Source organism: Sardina pilchardus, chromosome 10 (assembly GCF_963854185.1).
Source record: "Sardina pilchardus chromosome 10, fSarPil1.1, whole genome shotgun sequence".
NCBI lineage: Eukaryota > Metazoa > Chordata > Actinopteri > Clupeiformes > Clupeidae > Sardina > Sardina pilchardus.
In genome coordinates this window covers 19658317-19672404 of record NC_085003.1, presented here as the reverse complement: position 1 = coordinate 19672404, position 14088 = coordinate 19658317, and the positions used below count along the sequence as shown (strand labels likewise).

At 41.0% G+C, this 14088-nt stretch overlaps 1 protein-coding gene across 1 annotated transcript; it reads left to right on the top strand.

The window, feature by feature from the left end:
* The first annotated feature begins 336 nt into the window (after positions 1–336).
* Positions 337–5591, top strand: acte1 (actin, epsilon 1). Its single transcript, XM_062546876.1, has 9 exons — positions 337–482; positions 1225–1375; positions 1828–1956; positions 2346–2456; positions 2680–2764; positions 2988–3149; positions 3551–3742; positions 4447–4628; positions 5252–5591. Exons 2-9 carry the CDS (start codon positions 1247–1249, stop codon positions 5393–5395), a joined length of 1134 nt encoding a protein of 377 aa, XP_062402860.1. The 5' UTR covers positions 337–482; positions 1225–1246; the 3' UTR covers positions 5396–5591.
* The last annotated feature ends 8497 nt before the right edge of the window (positions 5592–14088 follow it).

The window sequence follows — 14088 nt, the reverse complement described above, 5'->3', positions numbered from 1 at the left end:
CTGCACGGCTGGTATGCCTGAGATTGAATGACAGACGAGTATCTCCATATCTCCATCATGACTGATGCACAAAGCCTTATTTTTAGAAGACATCCAGCATGCCATTCTCTGACTGGGAGGGCAACGTCCACCTTGATTCCCACAATAGACTGTGCCATCCCCCCTGGCTGCAATAAATTACCTTCTAATATTAAATATGAGATGTCTGCTGACGACCCGTGTAGTGGCTCAGGGTTTGATGTGTTCTTTTTCCTTTTTTTTCTCTCTCAATCGCACGGGACAGCCTACCTTGCGGTGATGTTGTTGCGGCGGTTGCGTTGTCACCTAAAAAGGTATGAGGGGCCAGAGCCGTGGCGTGGCACTGGCAGTATGCGGGCCTATTTAAATAGGGGGTTAGCGTAGGAAGACACGGCTTACTCTCTCACACCTTCCCTCTCTCTTGGGAGCGACTGCTGACCAGCCTTCTCCTCCAGCTCTCCCGGGTGAGTCTGAGCCTCACTAAGCTCTACACTATGGGCAACATTTGCATCAAATCCTTTTTTTTAAGATAAACAGGCTTTAAGCGCTATTGTTAAGGACTCTCTTCAGATACCATAGCACCAATATCAGCATACCTTACCATAGTCTTGTTTATAATTTGTACACACTGCCATTTTAATAATAACTTGAAATCAAATAATAATTTAAGTTGTTTTAATCTAAATGGTTTACTGGAAATGTCATATGAAATATAATGGAATGGTAATAGTAATAATAATGGCATAATGAAATGATAATGGCATAGTAATATAGAAACCATATAATACTGTTTGATGTGATTCATTCAGTGGAATATGTTTTGTTAGAAGTGTTTGCCTCACTGGTGCATAAAGAACTGTTCTTTGCTTGAATAGCAAATGGACAAGCTGTGAGAGACTGTCAGAAAACAATCATGAGCTCAGTGAATTGTACTGCATTGTTACGGCTGCATGTGCTGGGCTCCCCGCAGTTGTCCTGTCAAACAGGGCATGATTAATTAGACATGTGCTTCTGTGTGTGTCTGTTTGTGTGCGTGTGTGTGTGTGTGTGTGTGTGTGTGTGTGTGTGTGTGTGTGTGTGTGTGTGTGTGTGTCTGTGTGTCTGTGTGTCTGTGTGTGTGTATGTATGTTGTGTGTGTGTGTGTTATGTGTGTATGTGTGTATGTGTGTGTGTGTTCCTTTGTTGTGTGTGTCTGCATGCCTGCAGGTTCACAGCTGCCTAACTCAACATGTGCGACGAAGACGAGACCACAGCTCTGGTGTGTGATAACGGCTCCGGGCTGGTGAAGGCTGGCTTCGCCGGCGACGATGCCCCCAGAGCAGTGTTCCCCTCCATCGTGGGCCGCCCCCGTCACCAGGTGCCACCCTCGCAATGCCCGTCACAACTCATGGGTGTTCTATTGTATAGTTGTATACATTAATGCATGTTAAGATAAGATAAGATAAGATAAGATAAGATAAACTTTAATGTCCCAAAGACAGAAAATTGTCTTGGGCAGATAAAGTCGCATGACGACTTTGCCAAATAACACAAACATGCAATACCTACAGTATAAGGTGACCATGCTATCTGTTGCGCATGTCATATACTTGCTATAGTATGAAGGTATGTGAAACTCACGTGTGAGTATACTGTGGATAGGGTGAATATGCACTACGTAGTACTGTATGTCATGTGTAGACGGCCATGCAGGGCTGCGCTAGAGGCTGTAGTCGTTGCATCCTGCTGTGCGGTGACAGGGAGAGGATGTGACCGCGCAGCTGCTGTTTTTATGGCATCTGAACAGCTGGTGTTTGTGTGTGTGTCCAGGGTGTGATGGTGGGTATGGGTCAGAAAGACAGCTACGTAGGAGACGAGGCCCAGAGCAAGAGAGGTATCCTCACCCTCAAGTACCCCATCGAGCACGGCATCATCACCAACTGGGACGACATGGAGAAGGTACACTCATGGAGCCCCAAACAATGGCAATGACAGCACCTGAATATGATAGCATGCACACAAGAGTCACTTCCACGCCACATTTTCACTCAGTACTTAATTGTAACTATTTTGTACACAATATTGCAATAATAATAGAGAAGGACTATTAGGCCCTTCACAGAAAACACATCTTAAATATTGATAAGCCCATGAATGAGGCATCACAGGTTTAACATACACAAAAGCCTCCCACATCCCAATATCTGACAACTTCACTGCATTCTCTGACAATTTCACGGCATTCCTTACTTTAGTAATCATATGCATGTGACAAATAAACCTCCTTGTATCCTTGTATCCTTGTATCCTTGTAATATGAGTGCTAAAGCAAACTGCTGTGTCCTCAGATCTGGCATCACACCTTCTACAACGAGCTGCGTGTGGCCCCCGAGGAGCATCCCGTCCTGCTGACAGAGGCCCCCCTCAACCCCAAGGCCAACAGAGAGAAGATGACCCAGGTCTGGCTCACCTCAGCCACAGCCAATCCAATCCAATCAGTGTGGCTCAGCATGTGGTCTCACAATACAAACACAGGATTAAGACTGCTGCTGGCCCTTCATTCATGCACAGCTTGCACACACACACAAGAACCACTTAACATGATCTCAAGAGCTCTTTTATATGCTTTGTGTGACTGTCTCAAAATGGTCAATTTAACAAGCCAAACTCTGATACCTGCAGATCATGTTTGAGACCTTCAACGTACCAGCAATGTATGTGGCCATCCAGGCTGTGCTGTCTCTCTACGCTTCTGGCCGTACCACAGGTGAAGATCTTCAGCACGATGAAAAACAAAATCATATTACTTTGAAATATATTTGAAATGTTAAGTCTACTCATGAAAAAGCAATATGTCTTTTTCTTTGTCAAGTATTTTTGATCTAATCACTTCTCACTTGTGAATGTGTGTGTGTGTGTGTGTGTGTGTGTGTGTGTGTGTGTGTGTGTGTGTGTGTGTGTGTGTGTGTGTGTGTGTATGTGACCCACAGGTATTGTGCTGGACGCTGGTGATGGTGTGACCCACAATGTGCCCGTATATGAGGGTTACGCCCTGCCCCACGCCATCATGAGATTGGACCTGGCTGGCAGAGACTTGACTGACTACCTGATGAAGATCCTCACAGAGAGAGGCTACTCATTCGTCACCACAGGTAATCAAGACTTCACTCAGTGAACAATCGGGTAAATCAAGAGCAATCTACAATAATCAAGACTTAGGCGCATTACATATGGATTTCTTTTGAAGCCTGAGAGAGTAAATCAGGAGTAAGCGCAGGATATGAAAATGACTTTCAGACAAGTACATGATGCGTACAAGTTTTCCGTAGCTGTCATGCCACAGGATGAGGTAACAGTAAATAGTATAACTACCACCAGCTGCTGCTGTTTATGTGGTGAGAGTCGCCTCCTGTTGGTGAATACGTGGAACTGCACCCCCGTTGCCAATGCAGCATCTTTACCTTGAGCACTCATTAAGTAGGCTTGACATTGCCACGTTATTTTGCACTGGAACTCAGATAAAGACACAAACTCTGTTTTACCTTTGGTACAGCCGAGAGAGAAATTGTCCGCGACATCAAGGAGAAGTTGTGCTACGTGGCCCTGGACTTTGAGAACGAGATGGCCACCGCTGCCTCCTCCTCCTCCCTGGAGAAATCTTATGAGTTGCCCGACGGCCAGGTCATCACCATTGGAAACGAAAGATTCCGTTGCCCAGAAACTCTTTTCCAGCCCTCCTTCATTGGTTAGTAATGTCTGGTTTTAACGAAATGGTGTTAGCAGTGAAGCTGTAATCTGCTAAAACTTTCTCAAAAGATGGATGTGGATGTGGATGTAGATGCAGGAATAACTTAACATCATCATGATTTGATAACCTTTTGAATTTTTTGATTCCTCAGCACTATCCATAATGCATTTCGTTTAAAGTCCCAACCACAGCCAAAACCGCAGTTCAATTGAAATATTTATTCAATGAATAATTCCCAATCACACACCAACTCTAGACAGGAAAACAACATGATTCAGCTTTTGATATATTTCAAGTCTCAGATGGATTTAATAGAAGTGAAAGTGTTTTGCCATGAAAGTGAGCTGAAAGTTTCTGGACTTTTACATTTCTCTTAAAGCCAAAGCATTAGAAAAGGTGGCAGGGTGATAGATCACCTATCAGCTGAGCTCATTTGGAAAAAAAGATGGTGTAGTGTGACTGCAGGCCATAGATCTATTTATGGGGGCCGTCAAGATTCTTGCTCATTGATTCTAAACACCCATTACTTTCCCATCTGTGCATTTCAGGACCTGGGAACATTTTTCTCACACAATTCATTCCAAACTGAATGTAGCGTTTAATTCTAATTTCACATGGCGTGTATTGTTTGTCATGGTTTTCTGAATGTTCTTGCTGTTTTACTGAACGTTAGTTGCTGACTTTGCCATTGCCACATCCAGGTATGGAGTCTGCTGGAATCCATGAGACCACATACAACGGCATCATGAAGTGTGACATTGACATCCGTAAAGATCTGTACGCCAACAACGTCCTGTCTGGTGGTACCACCATGTACCCTGGTATCGGTGACCGCATGCAGAAGGAGATCACAGCTCTTGCCCCCAGCACCATGAAGATCAAGGTACAGAACCATATACAGTATTACTCAGCTATTTCAAATACACTGAGGATTTCTGCCAAGCCATTTCTTTTTCTTTTTTCTTTTCTTTCTTTCTTTTTTTGTTTTTTTTACAAAAACCGAAAGGACTCACAGACACCATCCATTTGTTTTGCAACTGCAGACAGGAGGAAAATAAAAATGATTTAACTTGATAGGGAAAAGCAGTTTACATTAGTTCCCTTATGTAGCCAGTGTAAACGCCATCAATAAAGCTGTTTCCCAGTGATCACTGTGATTTCTAAAACTGCTGACTTAATTAAAGTAATAGTTTGAGGAAATTGTGTTTATATTTGGAGGGATCATAGCATACTTCCAAACAACACAGGAACTTACGGCTCACAGAAAACAACTATTTCCACCCCCCACTGAGAGAAGCCGGCAGCAGTATTGATGAATTTCCATGTAATTATCTGTAAACAGTACCATGTCTCAGTTCATGGTTACATTGCATTATGTTAATTGGGTTAATTTGCAATTTCATTATTCCAGACGCAGTCTGCTGTGTACTCTGATTTCTCAGTCACTGTAAGGCTGTGGATTGCTGTTAGCTGAACCTGAACACTCATGTATGTGTTGTCTTACAGATGATTGCCCCCCCTGAGCGTAAGTACTCTGTCTGGATCGGTGGCTCCATCTTGGCCTCCCTGTCCACCTTCCAGCAGATGTGGATCAGCAAGGATGAGTATGAGGAGGCTGGCCCCTCTATTGTCCACCGGAAGTGCTTCTAAACGCCAGGCTCTCTCTCCCCTTCTGTCAGCTACTTGTTCCCTGTCTGTGGTGCTCCCCCGTGTCTTTCAGTTGTGTCGTTGGTACATCTCAAGCCCGTTTGTCATCACCATGAACATCTTCGTGACATGCCTGTTCCAAATTTGGGCAAATTACTGAATAAACTGAGGATATGTCAAACGTTTACTTTTCAACAAAGTCTCTTGTTGTGGTTATTCCCCCCCCCCCCCATGTCAAACGTTTACTTTTCAACAAAGTCTCTTGTTGTGGTTATTCCCCCCCCCAATCACTGACTGACTAAATGGTATTGCACCCCCTGTGTCCACTGGGTGGCATCAAGGACCATCCCCACCAATAGAGGTTTGGCTGATAGAAGAACTCCCACAAGGACCCTTGTGTTTTTGTTCAAGTGGTGAAAGTAAATGACGGATGATGATTGCAAGTGAATACAATGGCACACCGTGAATCATATGTTTACAAGAGTTTGAATCAATTGATCTGAGCCTCTTTTCGAGATTGAGATTTCACAATCAATAGGCTTCAATCAGTGTGAAACAATCAGAAAATGGGTCTGCAAAATCTAGGACAAAGCTATCAGTCTCTTGGTGGCATAAAATATGTTTTATAGATTCTTTCCCAATCCATCTGTCATGGAAGTCTTACCAAGGCACACACATTACTGAGACCCAGCGGGTTCAATCCTGTCACCTGTCAAACACTTTTCTACCCACATTCCATTCAAACACTCAATGTTTTAAAAAATGAATCCCTTTGAATTTACAACATATGTCTATTTATTACAGCTACAGTATTTTTGAAACCATAACTCAGAAACATTTTTCGTCTTTGCTAACCTTCCCTGACCGCCCTTTGCACACAGAACATTGCTGGTCCATGCCTATATGATGCTTCCATGTACAGATCTGTTTCTCTGATGCTGCAGTGATCTGAGAAGATGATTCCTTGTGCAGTGCTCCAGAAGGTCACGGTGCCAGACCTGTTCGTCTGATGCCTGCTGCTGTGCGAGTTGCTTCTGACCCAGTTCCAACTGCCAGAGGAGTCAAAGACAAATGAAGGTGAAGGCACATGAGAGGCCAAATGATTTATGCACCCACGAATCCCCTCTTGGGAGCAGTGTGTGGGGGAAGGAGGAGATGGCCATTAATTTAGCCCATAGGCAGTCATGTGTGCTTCCTAATATCATTTGATCCTGCACATTGGCCATATATTGGAGTTGTTGATCCAAAGGCAAAAAAATAATGGTACACAGAGTAGTAAAAACGCCAATATATGTCACATCCGTGTCACTTGGACCCATACGTGCCCACACAAACTGGCCATTACAAGGAGTCTACGGCTGGCTGTGGCGACGGCGACATTCCTCGGCTCCTCCTCCAATCGGCAGCATCCCGCTCAGAGCTGTTTGTTAAGTCCATGTACCAATTGATATTTTCTCTCCCTCCCTCCTGCATCGACTGCAACAGCTGCACACATACACTCAGCCACACATAGCCACCGCCTCCTGCTTGTGATGCGGAGAAAAGCCGTTCCCCTCAAACCGCGCTCTCGGAAGGTAGCATCTCAATTAGCGTCTTTGTTTTGGAAAAGGAAAAAACTCGGAGTTATCGGGAACTCGAATGGTTTTACTTTTTTGTCTTGTTTGGAAGATTTACATTTTCTCAAGACAGGAAAAAGTACAGCAAGGACTGGACAGGTAAGCATTTTGGATTTCAGACCAACCAATTCTAGCACTGTTAGATGTTGCTGGTGCATTTATGATAAAGTATCAAGAGGAAAACTTCCTTTGACACTTCTTGCTTAAATGTAAACAATGTGTGACATGAATGTGCGTAGCAGGTTTGTACCTCGATAGTTATCACATAGCCTTCTTTCTGTGCGGTAAACTTTTGTTTGTAAATGACTCAAATTGCAATCGCAAATAGACAATGTCCAAATGGTGAAAACTTTGCTTCCATTTTGTCATAGAGCACTGCATTGTTTTTGACGCCCTCATTAGACCCATCTAGCACACAGAAAATGCTCCTTGATACCTATGGACTCCACACTTTCTCTGCCACATTTCACTCCTCCTGGAGCTTATCATTGACTACCACGGAGGCCCAATTACCTCAGTCATAATTACTGGAAGCAGTGAATTCTGTTGTGGAATTATCCTTAGGTGGTCAGGTCCAATTCATTTTTTTTTTTTTCTGAGCAGTTTCTGTAGGTAGGTGAACTAGTGGATACTGGATCAAGCCCCATTTTACCATCAATGGGGTCAGTTTATCTTTGGTAGCCTACCCATTCCTCGTTCCACTTGTGTAAACATTGCTTACTGTAGGTGCTGAATTATTTTTTGAGGAACTGGGGTAAATACAGCAACTCTTTTAAGGATGGTTATAAGTATGATTGATCAGACTGGGAACATCCATACATTCTCCTCTTGGTGGGTTATGCTGTATGTGGGTGCAAGATGAAGATTACAGTGGTTCTCGGCACAACATGGTACATGTTTTATAAAGGTATATGGAGAGTACCCCAGATTATTGCTGACAAAGTACCACTAATACCACTAGTACCACAAGTCACACATCTCATATTTACAGTGCATGAAAATGCACTGTACTGTTCTTCCTCGGTCTTCTTCTTCTTCTTATTACAGTGCATGAAAATGCACTGTACTGTTCTTCCTATTCTTCTTATTATTACAGTGCATGAAAATGCACTGTACTGTTCTTCCTAGTCTTCTTCAACTTCTTATTATTCTTCTTCTAACGCACGCAATTCAGCTTCAACCGCTTAACGTAGAAACTCCATTCAAACTATGTCGCGTAGGTCTTACTTACGCGATGTGGGCTTTGTATTTTTCAACTTTGTAACTTTTATACTTTTTAAACTATTAGTTAAAAACTATTACAATTTCCCCCATAGACTTAACATTGCTCATTATGACATCACGGCAGCAATTAGAATCTTATGCCAGGTGGCCGGCCACCTGGGCACCAACTGTCAGTTTCTCTGGCTTTAAGCATGCAGTCTCTCAGAAGACTACATATCCTGTTAACTGTTTCCTCTGTCCACAACTGTTTCAAAATAAAAGTCCTCACTGCAATAATACACTATTAAATCATTTAACCATTGAAACTACTCAACTATTGAACTGTTCAACCATTACAACTGTCAGTTATCATCCACTATGCCTCCAGTCAACTACATGAAACCTCCATGTACCTAGCAACCAACAAAGCAACCATTAAAATTAAGTGTTCATGACCGTTTCCATAGCAACCAACATGATTATACTGCAGTAACTTCTTGTTTCCTGATAGTGGCCACCATGGATACCCTAGCAACAAATGTTTCAAAATAAAAGTCCTCACTAACAAGTTAGCTAGTTAGCATGGTTAGCATAGTTAGCATTTTTAACATAGCTGCAAAAAACATCAACTAAGTTAGCTAATCAACCTGGTTAGCATTGTTAGCAAATTTAATATTGTTAGCATAGTTAGCATGCTTAGCATTACTGCTAGAAATCATCGGTTAAGTTAGCTAATCAACCTGGTTAGCATTGTTAGTGAAGTTAGCATTGTTAGCATAATTAGCATTTTTAGCATAACTGCTAGAAATCATTAGCTAAGTTAGCTATTCAACATTTTAACATGAATAGAAATCATTAGTTAAGTTAGTAGTGGAATGTTTCATCTTTAAACTGTCTACCTTCACACTATCAACTCTCTGTAAACTATGCAACCACCATGTTTACCCTAGCTACACCTTAGTAACCATATCTAAATTACATTATCTATCTATTTTTGCATTTTCATGCACTGGTAATTCCTTGGAATTGCATTTCTAGTTATTATTAAACTTCTTCTTCTAACGCTCGCAATTCAGCTTCAACCGTTTACAGTAGAAACTTCATTCAAACTTTGTTGCGTAGGTCTTGCTTATGCCATATGTGCTTTGTATTTTTCAACTTTGTAACTTTTATACTTTTTAAACTATTAGTTAAAAACTATCACCATTTCCCCCATAGACTTAACATTGCTCATTATGACATCACGGCAGCAATTAGAATGTTACCCCAGCTGGTCAGCCACCTGGGCACCAACTGTCAGTTTCTCTCAGGCTCCTCTCTGAAGACTACATATTCTGTTCCCCTGTATCCTCTGCGCACAACAGTCCTCCTAATTCCATCCAACTTTATATCCATTCATCTTCTTCAAACCATTCACTCATCCACCCATTCTAAACAGTCTGCCTATCAACAACATCAATTAGACGCTCTACATTGAACTTTTAAACAATCTACTCTGTCTCAGGCTGGCTCTCTTAAGACTAGCCAGTTAAATTGATTACACCTGTATCTGTATCCACTACTCTCAGTAGAGAGCTGTGTCTCTCCATTCTACAAGAATATAAGGCACATTCCATCCAACATTCTATCCATTCATCTTCTTCAGACCATTCTCTCATCCACCCATTAAACTGTCTATCAACATCTATTAAACAATCTGTCTATCAACATCCATTAAACTCTCTGTCTATCAACATTAATTAGACTATCTACATTCAACTTTTAAATTATTTACTCTGTCTCAGGCTTTAAGATATTCTGGCTCTCTTAAGACTAGCCAGTTAAATTGATTACACCTGTGTCAACTACTCTCAGAGAGCTGTATCAGTGTCTCTCTTAACAAGAATATAAGGCACATTCCATCCAACCTTCTATCCATTCATCTTCTTCAGACCATTCACTCATCCACCCATTAAACTGTCAATCAATATCTATTAAACAATCTGCCTATCAACATCCATTAAACATTCTATCTATCAACATTAATTAGACTATCTACATACAACTTTTAAAGTATTTACTGTGGGTCCCTCTCAAGCAGCGTTTATATGTCCTCCCTCGCTCCTCGATCCTCAATGATCTACATAAAGAAAGATAGAAGAAGGGCCGCTAGACTATCCCATTGTTGCCGCTCCATCATTCTTCATGTAGATCAGTGAGGAGCGAGAGAGGACGCATAAACGCTTTGAGAGGCACCTTCTGTCTCAGGCTTTAAGCATACAATCTCATTAAGACTACAGATCCTGTTTCACTACTTCCTCTGTCCACAACTGTTTCAAAATAAAGGTCCTCACTGCAATAATACACTATTAAATCATTTAACCATTGAAACTACTCAACTATTGAACTGTTCAACCATTCCAACTGTCAGTTATCATCCACTATGCCTCCAGTCAACTACATGAAACCTCCATGTACCTAGCAACCAACATAGCAACCATTAAAATTAAGTGTTTTTGACTGTTTCCATAGCAACCAACATGATTATACTGCAGTAACTTCTTGTTTCCTGATAGTGGCCACCATGGATACCCTAGCAACAAATGTTTCAAAATAAAAGTCCTCACTAGCAAGTTAGCTAGTTAGCATGGTAAGCATAGTTAGCATTGTTAGCATAGTTAGCATTTTTAACATAACTGCAAAAAATCATCAACTAAGTTAGCTAATCAACCTGGTTAGCATTTTTAGCAAATTTAGCATTGTTAGCATAGTTAGCATTTTTAGCATTACTGCTAGAAATCATCGGTTAAGTTAGCTAATCAACCTGGTTAGCATTGTTAGTAAAGTTAGCATTGCTAGCATAATTAACATTTTTAGCATAACTGCTAGAAATCATTAGCTAAGTTAGCTAATCAACATTTTAACATGAATGGAAATCATTAGTTAAGTTAGAACTGGAATGTTTCATCTTTAAACTGTCTACCTTCACACTATCAACTCTCTGTAAACTATGCAACCACCATGTTTACCCTAGCTACACCTTAGTAACCATATCTACATTATCTATCTATTTTTGCATTTTCATGCACTGGTAATTCCTTGGAATTGCATTTCTAGTTCTTCTTCTAACGCACGCAATTCAGCTTCAACCGCTTAACGTAGAAACTCCATTCAAATTTTGACGCGTAGGTCTTACTTACGCGATGTGGGCTTTGTATTTTTCAACTTTGTAACTTTTATACTTTTTAAACTATTAGTTAAAAACTATTACAATTTCCCCCATAGACTTAACATGGCTCATTATGACATCACGGCAGCAATTAGAATGTTACCCCAGCTGGTCAGCCACCTGGGCACCAACTGTCAGTTTCTCTCAGGCTCCTCTCTGAAGACTACATATTCTGTTCCCCTGTATCCTCTGCGCACAACAGTATGAAAATAAGTCCTCCTAATTCCATCCAGCTTTATATCCATTCATCTTCTTCAAACCATTCACTCATCCACCCATTCTAAACAGTCTGCCTATCAACAACATCAATTAGACGCTCTACATTGAACTTTTAAACAATCTACTCTGTCTCAGGCTGGCTCTCTTAAGACTAGCCAGTTAAATTGATTACACCTGTATCTGTATCCACTACTCTCAGTAGAGAGCTGTGTCTCTCCATTCTACAAGAATATAAGGCACATTCCATCTAACATTCTATCCATTCATCTTCTTCAGACCATTCACTCATCCACCCATTAAACTGTCTATCAACATCTATTAAACAATCTGTCTATCAACATCCATTAAACTCTCTGTCTATCAACATTAATTAGACTATCTACATTCAACTTTTAAATGATTTACTCTGTCTCAGGCTTTAAGAGTAGCCTACTCTGGCTCTCTTAAGACTAGCCAGTTAAATTGATTACACCTGTGTCAACTACTCTCAGAGAGCTGTATCAGTGTCTCTCTTAACAAGAATATAAGGCACATTCCATCCAACCTTCTATCCATTCATCTTCTTCAGACCATTCACTCATCCACCCATTAAACTGTCAATCAATATCTATTAAACAATCTGCCTATCAACATCCATTAAACATTCTGTCTATCAACATTAATTAGACTATCTACATACAACTTTTAAAGTATTTACTGTGGGTCCCTCTCAAGCAGCGTTTATATGTCCTCCCTCGCTCCTCGATCCTCAATGATCTACATAAAGATAGATAGAAGAAGGGCTAGACTATCCCATTGTTGCCGCTCCATCATTCTTTATGTAGATCAGTGAGGAGCGAGAGAGGACGCGTAAACGCTATGAGAGGCACCTTCTGTCTCAGGCTTAGCATACAATCTCATTAAGACTACAGATCCTGTTTCACTACTTCCTCTGTCCACAACTGTTTTAAAATAAAGGTCCTCACTGCAATAATACACTATTAAATCATTTAACCATTGAAACTACTCAACTATTGAACTGTTCAACCATTCCAACTGTCAGTTATCATCCACTATGCCTCCAGTCAACTACATGAAACCTCCATGTACCTAGCAACCAACATAGCAACCATTAAGTGTTTATGACTGTTTCCATAGCAACCAACATAATTTTACTGCAGTAACTTCTTGTTTCCTGATAGTGGCCACCATGGATACCCTAGCAACAAATGTTTCAAAATAAAATTCCTCACTAGCAAGTTAGCTAGTTAGCATGGTTAGCATAGTTAGCATTGTTAGCATTTTTAGCATAACTGCAAAAAATCATCAACTAAGTTAGCTAATCAACCTGGTTAGCATTGTTAGCAAATTTAGCATTGTTAGCATAGTTAGCATTTTTAGCATTACTGCTAGAAATCATCGGTTAAGTTAGCTAATCAACCTGGTTAGCATTGTTAGTAAAGTTAGCATTGCTAGCATAATTAGCATTTTTAGCGTAACTGCTAGAAATCATTAGCTAAGTTAGCTAATCAACATTTTAACATGAATATAAATCATTAGCTAAGTTAGAACTGGAATGTTTAATCTTTAAACTGTCTACCTTCACACTATCAACTCTCTGTAAACTATGCAACCACCATGTTTACCCTAGCTACACCTTAGTAACCATATCTACATTATCTATCTATTTTTGCATTTTCATGCACTGGTAATTCCTTGGAATTGCATTTCTAGTTTTGTTCATGATTACTAAATTGCAGAAAGCAAGACTCTCATTGCATTTCCATATGAGCAGTGTGTAGGTAGGATCATGTGAAGGGAGAGGAATGATGTGGGCACTTTATCTAAACACTCGACACATTTGACTTTCACTGGGCTACTGTAGGTTTTTTTTCATCACTGGACTTTGCAAGATACAGACAGACAACAATACTGAGAGCTGCATTCTCTGTGTTTCTGAAAGAAAGAAAATTCCTATTGATCAGCTACTGCTCTTGACTTGCTGCCGGTTGATTTTGCTTTGGGTGTGTGTACTGTAAAGTAGTGAGCTTGTCCTCTCTCGCCTCTGAAGTGGTAGTTCATTTGTGTTTTGATGTTGCTGTGAATGGATTTTTGCCTGTAGAGTAGCGGCATGGCTGGCAGTAGCAGAGAGAGATGCTAATCTGCTTGTTTCTCAGGTGATGTGTGTTTTTTTAGGTCAGCATTATTCAGGCATGTGATATTATGCATACATGGAGCTTTTCCCCGCTACTGTACTGGCTGGGGTCTCCTGGGCATATCGCACAGCGACTCCATAGCAACCAGAAAGGGCCGTCATTGAGCCTGTATATATGGAGGTATAAAATCCCTCTGTATGTTCCCCATCCTCCAGAAAACGTCACACCCATGACGCACACTGGGCTCTTTTTGACCCAAAATGGACTGTAAATGTAAATGCCTGATGCTTCATGGAAAAGTACAAAAAGATTCAA